General features: G+C 35.8%; 1 protein-coding gene across 2 annotated transcripts; it reads left to right on the forward strand.

The window, feature by feature from the left end:
- Positions 1 to 12,567: 12,567 nt before the first annotated feature.
- Positions 12,568 to 14,775, forward strand: LOC103828619 (PXMP2/4 family protein 2). Of its 2 annotated transcripts, none has more exons than XM_009104245.3 (3): positions 12,568 to 13,070; positions 14,032 to 14,141; positions 14,250 to 14,775. In XM_009104245.3, the coding sequence occupies exons 1-3, from the start codon at positions 12,912 to 12,914 to the stop codon at positions 14,662 to 14,664; spliced, it is 684 nt and encodes a 227-aa protein (XP_009102493.1). In that variant the 5' UTR covers positions 12,568 to 12,911; the 3' UTR covers positions 14,665 to 14,775. The 2 variants fall into 2 exon arrangements, with proteins under 2 accessions (XP_009102493.1, XP_009102494.1); XM_009104246.3 differs by lacking the exon at positions 12,568 to 13,070 and adding an exon at positions 13,077 to 13,614.
- The last annotated feature ends 1,156 nt before the right edge of the window (positions 14,776 to 15,931 follow it).

A 15,931-nucleotide genomic window follows, 5' to 3' on the forward strand; every position in this document is an offset into this window, starting at 1 on the left:
CGATTTTCTTACTGAATAGGAAAGCCGACTTATTCTTTTGGATCTTGAATTTAGGATGGTTCCTACACAACAATGATGCAAAACGACTCTCCAGAAATGCTGCACTGGCGTCCACTTTACCCATAACTTGATTATCGAAGGTGGAACGGACAATCCTCATAAGAATATCTACGACCTGAAATGAAATTAAAATATTTTGTGTCATCAAGATCAAAAAGATCTGATTCTATTTAAAGTAATAACTTGCCTTTCCAGGTAACAAACGATTTCTCACTACTATATCAACAAGGTCTTTCTGTGTTACCGAAAATCCCGCCACGTTTATAACACTGCAATCACGTACAAAAATATAAGGCCTCACCATGTTATTCAACTGGTTTTAATATCTTATGGAGTTGGGAAAGATGATGTTACCAAGGTTTCTTAAGTACTGTGGACAGTCGAACATACTTCTCCCGAATCACCGACATCTCATAATAGCTAGCCCCACAAAGTTGTCCCTCTCGGGCACGATTTAGTATTGAACTCCCGCACTGGTAACCGGTTAGTAAATATGGTGGGACTATCCGCATACGTTTGCCTTTTGCGAGAGATAATTGTATCATGCTGCGTTACCACAGAAAGTTCACTTTCATTCTCTCCCATCTGATCGTCTTCACGAGGGGCCGGAGCGTCTTTATCCTGAGTCAGACCCAAAGAGAAGGAGGGCTGTTCGAACTGCAATTTGTACGATCTGGTGTTAGGAATTAAATCATGGCATGTAAGTCATTAAAGCATTAATTACAGTAAAAGGTTCAGTAGTAATACATCTGATCTACGGCGCTCGTGCGTTTCGCTGTGTCCGGAAAGAGGACTCATTTCACGTCTACTGTCTCCGACAGGAACAGCGGGTGACTCTTAAGTGACCTGAAGTTTTGACGGGCCCTTTGAAACCTTTAATTACAATATGTATATATGTGATGGCGACTGTGTCAATAAATATTAAATAATAACTACTCTATACTTACGGGACAAGACTGGTGGGATCCTGAAGTGACTTGGTTGTTGGTACGAAGAAGAGGTGAACCCGGAGGAAGGGTAGATTTATCATGATGGGAAACTGCGTCCGTTTCCTGTCAAATAACGAAACTTGGATGTTAGATTTACCATATTAATGAAGCCAAGAGATAGAGGGAAGCATATACTTGTGACTATGCTGTAAGGATTGTACGATTAATTTTTTTCCCCCAGATTTTAATATTAGTAACTGGATATTTAAAAGTAGTGTGCATATCTACATTATTGAATCCTTACTTCAATATATTCACGTGCTAGTGGAGTGAGTTGATGGTTGTCTTCACCCAGCCGACCACCCGTTGGTAGGGAAGAATTTTCTTTGTGACAAAGAGCGCCCGAAACCTGAAATTGCATTAACGAGACAGAATTAACCGGTTACAAATATAGGATACTGGATTAGATTACGATTGTTAAATATATTACAATGATTCTTACAGGGACTAGGTTTGGTGATCCGGGAGGGGTTGAGTAATGGCTGAGATTTTTCAACACATTACCGATTGTGTTCGCATTCTCATCCTCCCCTAGCCCGTAGCTTGTTTGGAAGAACCTGCCTTCGAGACATTGCCAGTAGAGGGACTGATATGATGACCTCGGAAGCTATATCACCAATACCAGCGTCACCTTATCCCGTAGGTTGTTGAGTAAAACATGTCTTCGACATATTGCCGGTTGAGACGCTGATATGGTGACCATGTGAAGCAACATCAGCATTACCCGTGGCTAGGGATCCAAGAATTTCAGAATTCATTTCCTTTATCATTCATGACACAGTGGCTATAACATCATCTTTGTACTGGAGAGACGACGATACTAACTCTTTCATGGAGGCAGTACCAACAGAGACATTACCATCAATCCGTTTTATCTCAGGTTTGAGAAGTGCAAGCACAACTGAAGCAAGTTTGTCTTCATCAGCTCCTACGCTCTGTGTTTCTTTCAGTCGGATTTGCTTCTTCTTACCAACATTTTTTGACTCTTCCCACATCTTCTCAACATTTGATTTAGTAGCTCCACCTTTGAACATATCCTTCGCAAACACAAAATTTTGATAAATAAGCTTCATAAGGTTCTCAACTTTTATATCAAACAACTCGTCTGTCCAAACCAAAACGGATTCATTGACTGGGCGTTGAGGATCTTGGGGGATAATACAGTTCACAACAACCTACGTAACATACGAATATCCAATTCAGTCGATATTTACAGGTATAAACACGATTAATAGCTAGCCCCACAAAGTTGTCCCTCTCGGGCACGATTCAGTCGAACATACTTCTCCCGAATCACCGACATCTCATAATAGCTAACCCCACAAAGTTTTCGCTCTCGGGCACGATTTAGTATTGAACTCCCGCACTGGTAACCGGTTAGTAAATTAGGTGGGACTATCCGCATACATTTGCCTTTTGCGAGAGATAATTGTATCATGCTGCGTTTCCACAGAAAGTTCACTTTCATTCTCTCCCATCTGATCGTCTTCACGAGGGGCAGGAGCGTCTTTATCCTGAGTCAGACCCAAAGAGAAGGAGGGTTGTTCGAACTGCAATTTGTACGATCTGGTGTTAGGAATTAAATCACGGCATGCAAGTCATTAAAGCATTAATTACAGTAAAAGGTTCAGTAGTAATACATCTGATCTACGGCGCTCGTGCGTTTCGCTGTGTCCGGAAAGAGGACTCATTTCACGTCTACTATCTCCGACAGGAACAGCAGGTGACTCTTAAGTGACCTGAAGTTTTGACGGGCCCTTTGAAACCTTTAATTACAATATGTATATATGTGATGGCGACTGTGTCAATAAATATTAAATAATAACTACTCTATACTTACGGGACAAGACTGGTGGGATCCTGAAGTGACTTGGTTGTTGGTATGAAGAAGAGGTGAACCCGGAGGAAGGGTAGATTTATCATGATGGGAAACTGCGTCCGTTTCCTGTCAAATAACGAAAACTTGGATGTTAGATTTACCATATTAACGAAACCAAGAGATAGAGGGAAGCATATACTTGTGACTATGCTGTAATGATTGTACGATTAAATTTTTTCCCCCGGATTTTAATATTAGTAACTGGATATTTGAAAGTAGTGTGCATATCTACATTATTGAATCCTTACTTCAATATCTTCACGTGCTAGTAGAGTGAGTTGATGGTTGTCTTCACCCAGCCGACCATCCCTTTGTAGGGAAGAATTTTCTTTGTGACAAAGGGCGCCCGAAACCTGAAATTGCATTAACGAGACAGAATTAACCGGTTACAAATATAGGATACTGGATTAGATTACGATTGTTAAATATATTACGATGATTCTTACAGGGACTAGGTTTGATGATCCGGGAGGGGTTGCGTAATGGCTGAGATTTTTCAACACATTACCGATTGTGTTCGCATTCTCATCCTCCCCTAGCCCGTAGCTTGTTTGGAAGAACCTGCCTTCGAGACATTGCCAGTAGAGGGACTGATATGATGACCTCGGAAGCTATATCACCAATACCAGTGTCACCTTATCCCGTAGGTTGTTGAGTAAAACATGTCTTCGACATATTGCCGGTTGAGACGCTGATATGGTGACCATGTGAAGCAACATCAGCATTACCCGTGGCTAGGGATCCAAGAATTTCAGAATTCATTTCCTTTATCATTCATGACACAGTGGCTATAACATCATCTTTGTACTGGAGAGACGACGATACTAACTTTTTCATGGAGGCAGTACCAGCAGAGACATTACCATCAATCCGTTTTATCTCAGGTTTGAGAAGTGCAAGCACAACTGAAGCAAGTTTGTCTTCATCAGCTCCTATGCTCTGTGTTTCTTTCAGTCGGATTTGCTTCTTCTTACCAACATTTTTCGACTCTTCCCACATCTTCTCAACATTTGATTTAGTAGCTCCACCTTTGAACATATCCTTCGCAAACACAAAATTTTGATAAATAAGCTTCATAAGGTTCTCAACTTTTATATCAAACAACTCGTCTGTCCAAACCAAAACGGATTCATTGACTGGGCGTTGAGGATCTTGGGGGATAATACTGTTCACAACAACCTACGTAACATACGAATATCCAATTCGGTCGATATTTACAGGTATAAACACGATTAATAGCTAGCCCCACAAAGTTGTCCCTCTCGGGCATGATTCAGTCGAACATACTTCTCTCGAATCACCGACATCTCATAATAGCTAACCCCACAAAGTTTTCGCTCTCGGGCACGATTTAGTATTGAACTCCCGCACTGGTAACCGGTTAGTAAATATGGTGGGACTATCCGCATACATTTGCCTTTTGCGAGAGATAATTGTATCATGCTGCGTTTCCACAGAAAGTTCACTTTCATTCTCTCCCATCTGATCGTCTTCACGAGGGGCCGGAGCGTCTTTATCCTGAGTCAGACCCAAAGAGAAGGAGGGTTGTTCGAACTGCAATTTGTACAATCTGGTGTTAGGAATTAAATCACGGCATGCAAGTCATTAAAGCATTAATTACAGTAAAAGGTTCAGTAGTAATACATCTGATCTACGGCGCTCGTGCGTTTCGCTGTGTCCGGAAAGAGGACTCATTTCACGTCTACTATCTCCGACAGGAACAGCAGGTGACTCTTAAGTGACCTGAAGTTTTGACGGGCCCTTTGAAACCTTTAATTACAATATGTATATATGTGATGGCGACTGTGTCAATAAATATTAAATAATAACTACTCTATACTTACGGGACAAGACTGGTGGGATCCTGAAGTAACTTGGTTGTTGGTACGAAGAAGAGGTGAACTCGGAGGAAGGGTAGATTTATCATGATGGGAAACTGCGTCCGTTTCCTGTCAAATAACGAAAACTTGGATGTTAGACTTACCATATTAACGAAGCCAAGAGATAGAGGGAAGCATATACTTGTGACTATGCTGTAATGATTGTACGATTAAATTTTTTCCCCCGGATTTTAATATTAGTAACTGGATATTTGAAAGTAGTGTGCATATCTACATTATTGAATCCTTACTTCAATATCTTCACGTGCTAGTAGAGTGAGTTGATGGTTGTCTTCACCCAGCCGACCATCCCTTGGTAGGGAAGAATTTTCTTTGTGACAAAGGGCGCCCGAAACCTGAAATTGCATTAACGAGACAGAATTAACCGGTTACAAATATAGGATACTGGATTAGATTACGATTGTTAAATATATTACGATGATTCTTACAGGGACTAGGTTTGGTGATCCGGGAGGGGTTGAGTAATGGCTGAGATTTTTCAACACATTACCGATTGTGTTCGCATTCTCATCCTCCCCTAGCCCGTAGCTTGTTTGGAAGAACCTGCCTTCGAGACATTGCCAGTAGAGGGACTGATATGATGACCTCGGAAGCTATATCACCAATACCAGCGTCACCTTATCCCGTAGGTTGTTGAGTAAAACATGTCTTCGACATATTGCCGGTTGAGACGCTGATATGGTGACCATGTGAAGCAACATCAGCATTACACGTGGCTAGGGATCCAAGAATTTCAGAATTCATTTCCTTTATCATTCATGACACAGTGGCTATAACATCATCTTTGTACTGGAGAGACGATGATACTAACTCTTTCATGGAGGCAATACCAGCAGAGACATTACCATCAATCCGTTTTATCTCATGTTTGAGAAGTGCAAGCACAACTGAAGCAAGTTTGTCTTCATCAGCTCCTACGCTCTGTGTTTCTTTCTGTTGGATTTGCTTCTTCTTACCAACATTTTTCGACTCTTCCCACATCTTCTCAACATCTGGTTTAGTAGCTCCACCTTTGAACATATCCTTCGCAAACACAAAATTTTGATAAATAAGCTTCATAAGGTTCTCAACTTTTATATCAAACAACTCGTCTGTCCAAACCAAAACGGATTCATTGACTGGGCGTTGAGGATCTTGGAGGATAATACTGTTCACAACAACCTACGTAACATACGAGTATCCAATTCAGTCGATATTTACAGGTATAAACACGATTAATATTTAGGAATCAAATTTTCTTCTCCTGGGAAAATGAGCTTACCTTAGCTTTTCTATCTACTTCCCGTGCGTGGGCAGGATTCAATGTCTTCTTCTTGGCCTTGCTAACAGGGTACTCTGTTTCATCATCTTCACTTTCTGATTCTGAAGAAGAACACGCATCTTGAACCACTTCTGTCAAAGCAGGGACAGCTTCTACAATTACAAGCTGGAGAGCTAGAGCAAACTCTTTTAACGCGATGGTGTTTTGAGATAATGATATCTCATCCCTGTTTTTTATACTAGTCATCAGCATATCAAATGCAAGACGGCCCCACGGATAAGACAAACATTCCCCGATGTCTCCAAGAAGCTCAGCATGCTCCTTCAGCATTTTCTTCTTTAGATTTGTGACAGCAACACAGATGAAACAATAGCAAGACATGCCAATTTAATCCGGTTATCTGGGTCTGTAACGGTTTTTCAATGAAGCATCTTCACCGCCCTAGATACTCGCATCTCTTCCATACTGCCAAAGAACTCCGGCCAATAAGGTTTCTCATTGATGTTCTTCTTCTTCTTCAACTTCTGTTTCTTCGGGAGTTCACCGCATGGAAGTCCAGTGACGATGGCAAACTCACACAAAGAAATCCTAATAGGTTTTCCGGCGAACCGAAACCAAGCTTCATGTTTTTTTCCACCTTAAGTTATCGCGATAGTAGATATCTAGCAAATCTACCAGAAAAGCAGGCTTCTCCGCCATCTCTACGAGTTTACCGGAAGATGACTCTCTGAGATATCAGATCTCATCTTCGTTCAGAGCATTAAGGATGGTGTTGATTGATCGGGAAGACTGGTAAGTCAGAACCCTACGCCCACTGGTTCCTCTCCATCCGCGAACATCATCTGAGGTAAATTGACTTATGTTTCATCTACTATGTTTTCTGGAAAATCGACTAATCTTGAAGCGACCATTACGGATTGGTAAAAGAGATTTTGCAGACATAACTAAGAAATAAGATGTCGGTTCAGAACGAGACGATATACTAGGAAACAAATTTATATCAAACCTCTTTGGGTTTTTGCAGTCAAGAGAAAAAGTTTTTGAACATTCCCGATTCTTTGCATTATTATCACTCTCTCTCTCTCTCTCTCTGCAACCGTCTCTTCAGATTCTTTAATTTTCCAATTGTAATTTTTTATACGACCAATGACACTCTCGGTATTACTGATAAATTCACAGTGCCTTATCCACTTACCTTATATACTTCTATATCTTTGCTATCTACTGCAAAAACCCTAAATTTAATATTTATTAAATAATACTTTCTATTCTTATAATTTTATGAACATTTGTATCTTGTTATATATAATACTTAAACCATTGATCATAAAACTTTCAAAGTGAAAGTCTTAACAGTTTTATTAATTTATAGTCATATTAAAAAAATATCAAAATATAACACAAACATAAAAATCTAAACTTTTATCATGGTTAATAGAATTGTTTAATTTATTTTAATAATATAAAATAAAACAAAATGATAGAGGATGTATAAATTATCATGAAATCTTTATTTCCTAAAATGATTAATTATCATATATATATTTTGATCATATTAGGTAATTTCGTATCTTCTATTTAAAAAAAAAGAATGAAGATTTATTTTTACATTATAATTAATTATATGATTAGTTTAAAGAAAAGTATGCTATATGTTTAGATGTACCATTTTATCTTTCTAAAAATTTTGAAAATCATTCTCGTGATGACACATGTCATGTTTCAAAAGTTGTAATGTTTCACTTTTAATATATAAATGATGTATTCCTTTTTTGTAGCACATATATTTATTATTATTTTTTTGGTATATTTCTTTTATCATGAAATATCTTATCTTTTCCTACATATTTCCTTATTTTCTTCCAATTTTTTTTATCTTTTCCTTAAGTAATGCTTGAAGTAAAAACAATCTGTATGGATAAATAAACTCTTAATATGACAAGGAGAAGAAAGAGCAATAAGGTTTTCGGAAATTCACTGATAACTAATTTTGGTACGAGTCAATTGAAAAGAAAAAAAAAGTTGTGAACTTGGATCATAACAAAAGCTCCTCTTTACAATCTCTATATTTTAATTCAAAAGTATGATTTTTAGAATAAAACATGTTTAATTTATCAATGTCACATAAAAATCATTTTTATAATTTATAAACGAGAAATTTAAATGTTAGACTGTAAAAGTATCATGACCACCAGCCGAGACTGTTTACGTTCTGGACGGTATAAAATTTTCTTTCTATCAGTTTAATGTTTTGAAATATGTTAATAATGTCAACATGGCACTCCAAAACATAACACAACTAAATTTTGTTGAGTAAGACGCATACAACACCACAAGATGCTATAGCACCCATTGCGGGGGATTTGTGCAGACAAACATCACAATCGCCTTTGAAGCTGCCATTACTCGCACATCTGCATTTGAAGGCCCTCAATTTGACATTATGATACCGATATGGAAGGTATAATAATAAATATTATTTTATTTTCTTTTGCTCCCTTTGTGTTATAGTACATGTTTACTAACAAGTAAATGAAAAGATGCAGGATCAATCTTCCGGAACTGGTGGTTGAGATTGGGCCGCAACATGGTGTTGGCCGGGTTGGCCTATTTACAAGCCTATCTGATCACACACTCATCGTAGGATGAGGAGGCGAAGTTCTATGCCGAAACAATACTGGCATGACACAATAGTTCACATGGGATCAGTCAAAATCGCTGAAAAAGACTTCAGAAAAGCCGCTTATGTATGGGATATATAAATGTTCTTTGAGATGCTGAAGAACAATAATAAAAGTATGAGTACATATAGTATATAATATTTACATATGATGAAGTTTCCACTAACAAATTTATTGATGTATATTATGTTACATATTTTATAATAAATATGATTTTAAAGAATGCATTGACCGATGTCAAAATAAAAATTGGGTTGAACAAAATATTTATAATTTTATTCCAATCCTTATTTTTACTTATTTAATAAAGTATCAAATATTAGTATAAATTTAATTTGATGCCTCAACAGTTAAAATCATTAAAAACATGACAAATAAGCAAAATCACATAAAATTATAGAGAATATAACAAATAAGAAAAATCACTAAAACTGGTCGAGCAAAAAAAAATTAGAATTTTATCCTAATCCTTATTTTTACTTATTTAATTAAGTTTCAAATGATATTATAAGTTTAAATTGATGACCCATCAGTTTAAAATTGCTAAAAACATGACAAATAAATAAAATTGCCTAAAAAAATATAAAGAACATGACAAATAACCTATGAACACACAATATATAGTATTTACATATGATAGAGTTTTCACTAATTAAAACCTCTTACAAATTGATTGATGTATATTATGCTACATATCATATAACAAATATGATGTTAAATTTAATTAGCTTGTTGTTCTTCCTAAATATCATGATCAATATATATATATATATATATATATATATATATATATATTTAAAATACTAATATATATATATATGTATATATCAGTTGAATATGTTATTGTTTATTATTAGCTTAAGTATCATGATAAATATATATATTAAAATAAAATTTTAAATAATAAGATTAATTAAATTAATGACTTAAATCATGGAGAAGATGACAAGTAAGCAAATTTACTTCTCAAATAATAGTATAGATAGATATATTTATATTTAGCTTTAGAAAATTTATATGTAAGTCACTAAATCTTTTCAAACCTACAAACAAAATCTTACGAGAAATCTACGGTTTTAACTATACAACAAACCTAGATTTTTCCAATTAACCCCTAAGAAGGCAAACAAACATTTATAACATAAGTTACTTTAGCAAAAACTAAAAATTTCAAATTAATCTAACATAATAACCAAATCACCAAAACAGAAGTAAACAAGCTAATTAAATTTAACAGAATATAACAAACCTTATGAATCTATCAATTTTTTTTTTTTGATGAAATTTGAAATTTATTGGTCTGTTAAAAGAATGTTATATACATACCCCAACTCTAAAATTGTAAACTTTCTACTCTATGGTATAAAAGAAGAAGAAAAAAAATAAGAATCTATCAATTATTTGTTGCGTTTACTTAGAGTGTCCAGTTATTCTTTTGTTGAACAATATTAGAGAAATTTTGACATGATAGTTTTTTGAGCATAAAAAATAGATTGCAAAGCATTCACATCCGTTGACCATAGATGTGGAAAAAAGATTGATTGAAAAGTCGAGAAGGGCGAAATATTTGTAGTTTACCATGTAAACGAGAGTCGGTTACTTGTTAGAGGTGATAAAGTTGACTGCTTAGTTGATTTGGATAGATATCTTTGTTCATGTGAGAAGTAGGACCTTTTGAAGATACCTTGTAGACATACAATAAAAACAGGTTTCTTTGTTGACAGAGAACCACACATTTTGACTGATTTGATGTACACAACATGAGCTTGAAGAGAAGTTTTATGTTGTTTACTGTAAGAAAGCACAAAATTCACGAGAAAATCGATTTCATTCATTTCCAGTTACATAATCTTCGAAAAATCTATAGGATAGAGCCAATACAATTGACATTAAGAGAATTATTATGTTTCCTAACTTCTTCCGCCAAGTCTTCTTCAAACTTGTTAAATCTTCAGTCTCTTCTGCAATTTTTCTCTTGCTGAGCATCCACACTTTGAATCTCATCAAGCAAAGCTTCATCTACCCAATAAAATAAATGGTATTCCTTTTTGTTCTAAATCGAAACCTAGAAACAAGTGTAGAAAATGGATTAAAAAGGATAAAATCGATAATAATGAAAAAACAAGTCAAAGAATCTATTAGAATGAGAAATTTTTGAAAACTATGTGAAAAAACATATCGAAACAATTGATTACATGTAACTCAATCTTGCATCTGTTTTAGAAACATATATCACAACTCTCTTCCCACACCAGCATTTGGAAGGAACTCTAATCTCTCTCCGTATAGATGCTTAGGCAACTCCATATCTACAAAGAACAAACCCGAGATGAACCATTCCTCTTCACAAACTCGAAATGAACCATTATTATTCACAAAATTAAAATGAAACAAAAAATAATAAGAAATATAATGAACACAATTTAACACTAGATATCAATAACAAATGAGTGAAATGACAAACATACCAAAAGACTTAGCTTTGAACCATATTTCAAACACGATTTACAAAATAAACAATGACAAATTTGTTTTTATCACAACAATTCGACAATTAGTTTTGGAAATCAAGTTTATTCCATCACAACGCCTAATTCGTCAAACAAGACACAAGAAAACAAAAGCAAGTCAAGTCTCTTCAAATTGATTGACAAACCCGTATGGTAACAAGGAAACAAGAACACAAAACATATAACAAACCCTAATCTATTTGATTTTCACAGAGATTAACCGCAAGTTAAGAACATGGAAAGAAGATTTCCTAATATATTTTCTTTTCACAAGGATTAACCATGATTTAAGAACATACAAAGAAGAAGAATACATAGAATGAAAACGAAATTGCAAAGAACATATATCCAGTGAATTTCTAAGTTTTTAACAGGTGTAGAGAACAAGGAGATTTCCAAAACGATATTTCAAAGAATGAAAACAAAATAGAAAGAGAACAATCGACTTTACTTTTGATTTAGACCGGTGTTGGAGGTAGACCAATTGGTATAAGCCACACTATAATCGATCTAAGTCGGAGTAGAAGCGATTTAGGCCAGAGAAGAAAAGATTTCAAGGTTCTTTGTCGCCAGACTGAAAGAGAGGCTGTGACTAAACAATTAGAATTAGTTAACTTGAATTGGAGATTTTTTGTTTTTTCTAAAATTTAACTGGTCTATTTGTATATTATAGGGCAATTGTCAATAATAGCACATTTTGAAGTTTATGTCTCAAAAATGATACTAGAAGGAGAAAGTCACAAAAATGACATTCACTAAAGGATAAAATATCTCTAATACCCTTGGTTTAAAATTAAATAAACAAACAAAAATAAATAAAAATAAATAAAATAAAAATAAATGAATTTTTTTTTTATAGTTTCAGATTATATGTTTTCAGATTCTAAATTTTTATAATTTTTTTTTTGAAACTTTTTCGATTTTTTTTTAATTTTTTTTCAAATTTTCTTTTTATAATTTAAAAATACTTTTTGAAACTGTTTTTAAAATTTTTATTTTTTGTTTTATTATTTATTTTTTATAAAATTTTAAACCCTAATTCCAAAACCCCACCCCTTAACTCTAAACTCTAAGGTTTGGATTAATTAAACCAAGGGGTATAAGTGTATATTTACCTCTTTGATGAAACCTATTTTTGTGATTTTGAGCTTTGAGTGCTACTTTGGGAATAAAAACTTGGTTTGGTGCTATCCTAGTCTTTTTCTCTATATTATATTTTAATATATATTTTTCAGTTTTAAAATTATATTTATATGATTAATTTAGGACTAAGTTGGGGTTTCAATAAACATTATCTTAATGAGATAAGTTTAGGTTGATATTGTCATGTAAGAACAAATATGTTGAATTTTTAGTCTATATTTTCATAGATTTTTGTATTTATTTGTCCAATGATATATTTTTAGTGTTGATGGGCCGAAGCCCAAGTAGTAAGTCTGATATTTCTCATCGCAAAGAGCTTGTGAATATGTTGACTGGGAGAAAAATGAAGAAAGGATCATTAAAGAAAAGAAGAAGTTTAGGAAGAAGAGCTTGAAAACTGTGTGAACCACCAAAAATAGCCTTCTCTCTCCCGCGGCGGCGGTTCTCCGGTCAAAAAATCTCTAATCGAAAACGGAAAGGTCAAATAATGATAAAGCTTTGGAGATGGTACCAGAGATGCCTGACGGTTCATCCAGTGAAAACGCAGGTCATCAGCTCCGGCTTCCTCTGGGGATTCGGCGACGTCACCGCTCAATACATCACTCATTCCACTGCCAAACCTCCTCCTCCTCTTCTTCGTCTCTCCGTCAGTTCTTTTCGATCTCCCTCTCTCTCTCTCTCTCCTGTTCTTACCTTGATTGAACTTTTTACAATTATGAAATTAGTTTAGGTTTCTTGATTTACATAGATAGGTAGGTATCTCTGGAGTTTCAGTGAATGAGTAATGCTTGACATGCGTATTGATTTATGAACCTCTTCCGCAGACATTGATGTCTTTCTTTCAAAGATTTGAATTTGTTTTGTAATCTGTTAGCCTTAGGGGTTAGACGTGGTGACTGTCATAATGTATTGAGAAATAGCACAATAGATTCTTTTCTTAGTTGATGGTTTCAATCTTTGTGCATTCACTTGTTTGCATGCTCATAATAGTGCAGACACCGACACTCTTCTTACAACAATCAAGATGTGAGCTTTCTGCATTTACTAGTTGAGAGTAAGTCTCCTACGGTGGATAGAAGAAATACTCACAATATGATTATGGAACCAATATGTCTTGTGTGTTTTTAGCTCTCCATGCTGTTGGTGCACTACTTCCTTGTTCACAACTCACTTTTATTTTTGGTCCATTGGTAACAAATGTTCATCCTCTTTGGATTAGCAATTTAAATGGGTCTATTACTTGCTTCAAGTTATCGTTGCTTCAATGGACTAGTGAGATGCTTTTTCAAATAACCCTTAGAATTCAAGAAGCCACTATAGTCATTTCATACTTTTCTATGCAATTTTGAGTGTTGACGATCATCTTTTACTTGCATTTGCCTCTAATGTCTGTGGTGCATAGACTCGTAGAGCAAGAATTTTGTTTCACTTCTTTTTTGGCCAATCTTGGGTCAAGCAATTAACTATGTTCAGCAAGCAGTATAACAAAGATGTTGACATAGATGCCATATATATATATATATATATATAGGTTGTGCCGGAAGAAGATATATTGTTCTGCCATTTGGCTACATATCGAGGCCACTAATCTATGTTCCATATAACAGGACAAGGATAAAGAGGCAGACAAAGATGCTGAATTCAAGGTCAACTGGAAGCGAGTAGCTATCACGAGCATGTTTGGGCTTGGTTTTGTCGGACCTGTTGGCCACTTCTGGTTTGTTTCCTTCTTATCTCAGATCATTTACCTATAACTTTTGTATTTCCACTGCAAAAGCGAACACTGATTCACCTACCACTGTTCTATCTGCGGTATTAATCACAGGTACGAAGGGTTGGATAAATTCATAAAGCTGAAGCTTCGATATGTACCAAAGTCAACACGTTTTGTAGCAGCCAAAGTTGCAATGGATGGTCTTATCTTCGGCCCCATAGATCTGCTCGTATTCTTCACATACATGGGTTACGCCACGGGCAAGAACACATCTGAAGTGAAAGAAGGACTCAAGAGGGATTTTCTTCCGGCTCTAGCTCTTGAGGGAGGAGCATGGCCGCTTCTTCAGATCGCTAACTTCAGATACGTTCCCGTGCAGTACCAGCTTCTTTACGTCAACATCTTTTGCCTTATAGACAGCGCTTTTCTCTCGTGGGTCGACCAACAGAAGGATGCAGCTTGGAAGCAATGGTTCACTACTCCGTTTCTAACGCTTAAAGAACGAGGTGGCACTGATGGAGTATGATTCGTTTTTCCATCTCAACTGAAAACAAAACTGAGTGTAATTGCGATTCTCAACAACCAAAGTTGCCACACAGATTCTTGAATCAAAAATATTATTTCGTTTTCTAAAGAATTTGTTCTTGGTGCATAAAAAAATCACTGGCCTATAAATCAGAAGACTCGAAATGGATCACGAATCAAGAGAGAGCATCTCTTAAGACTCCGCTGTGTTCATTTGTAATGAAAAGGAAACAAGTCTTTCGAAAATTACTGCATCGCCCGTCCGATAAAAGTGAAATCCACAGCCGACCGAGAGAACGAACCTAGAGATCCACTTTTGCAGCGGTCGAACCATTAAGCAGGAGATAATAAGTGGTGCATATGTTATTGTGTATTTAAGCGTTCAAGTGAAACTAACCGACTCACAAATCAAGCAACTGCTTTAAATAGAATCTTAGACTTCATCTTCGTCAACTCACTTCCTGATTCAGTAGAACACAAGGTACACATATATAAGAGAGCTATTTAATGCAGTCTTTATCCAGGTTATGTTATTTATGAACATATCTTTGTTGGATGTTGAGTTGAGCAATAAATATCATGTTTGCCATTTATCATGTCGTTTGCTCCAGCTATTTTTCTTCTCTTATCAGATAAATCTTACTATGTTTGTTTTGTATATATAATGACAAATCTTGTTTGAAGTTTGAACTTTTGTAGATAGGAAGGCTGGTTCGTTCGTGGCGTGGAGATTGGGGTAAGGAGAGTAATGCCAACTGGTATTTTGTACCTGATGAGTCTGACTGGGCTTTGGAGCTATGTTAAAACAGAACGAGACAATGGAGAACTTGATGATTATTGTTGGATGAGAGAACACCGGTGTTCCTTAGCTACCAACTCCTTGAGTGGGTTCTGGTCTTCGAAGCCAACCAATATTACAATGACAACATACGTTACGGCTGTTCCTCGAAGCTAGGAATTTCCCTCCAATCAATATTACAACGACATCAGAGTTACGGCCACTGCGATGAGGATTGGCACACCGGTCCAATTTTGTATGCAACAACCGGTGCTAAAGGTGTTGCTAAATACCACTTCCTTCGCCCTCAACAACTTTGTTGTGGGGAGAGTAACTTTTGTTGTTGATGGAACCCAAAATGAAAATAACAAAGAAGTACATAGAAATAAGATTTCTCAGCAATATATCCACAAAAATATATACATTATGCAAGCTTATATGTCTGACAAAATATACTTTTCTTAATAATGGAAACCCATCAATGACTATC

The sequence above is a fragment of the Brassica rapa genome, chromosome A07, assembly GCF_000309985.2.
Source record: "Brassica rapa cultivar Chiifu-401-42 chromosome A07, CAAS_Brap_v3.01, whole genome shotgun sequence".
Lineage (NCBI taxonomy): Eukaryota > Viridiplantae > Streptophyta > Magnoliopsida > Brassicales > Brassicaceae > Brassica > Brassica rapa.

Bases quoted from the DNA above. Each gene is read 5' to 3' on its own strand.
- LOC103828619 (XM_009104245.3), top strand. From the start codon at position 12,912: ATGATAAAGCTTTGGAGATGGTACCAGAGATGCCTGACGGTTCATCCA. The intron at 13,071-14,031 runs GTCAGTTCTTTT...TCCATATAACAG, and splicing joins CTCCTCTTCTTCGTCTCTCC to GACAAGGATAAAGAGGCAGA. The intron at 14,142-14,249 runs GTTTGTTTCCTT...TATTAATCACAG, and splicing joins GGACCTGTTGGCCACTTCTG to GTACGAAGGGTTGGATAAAT.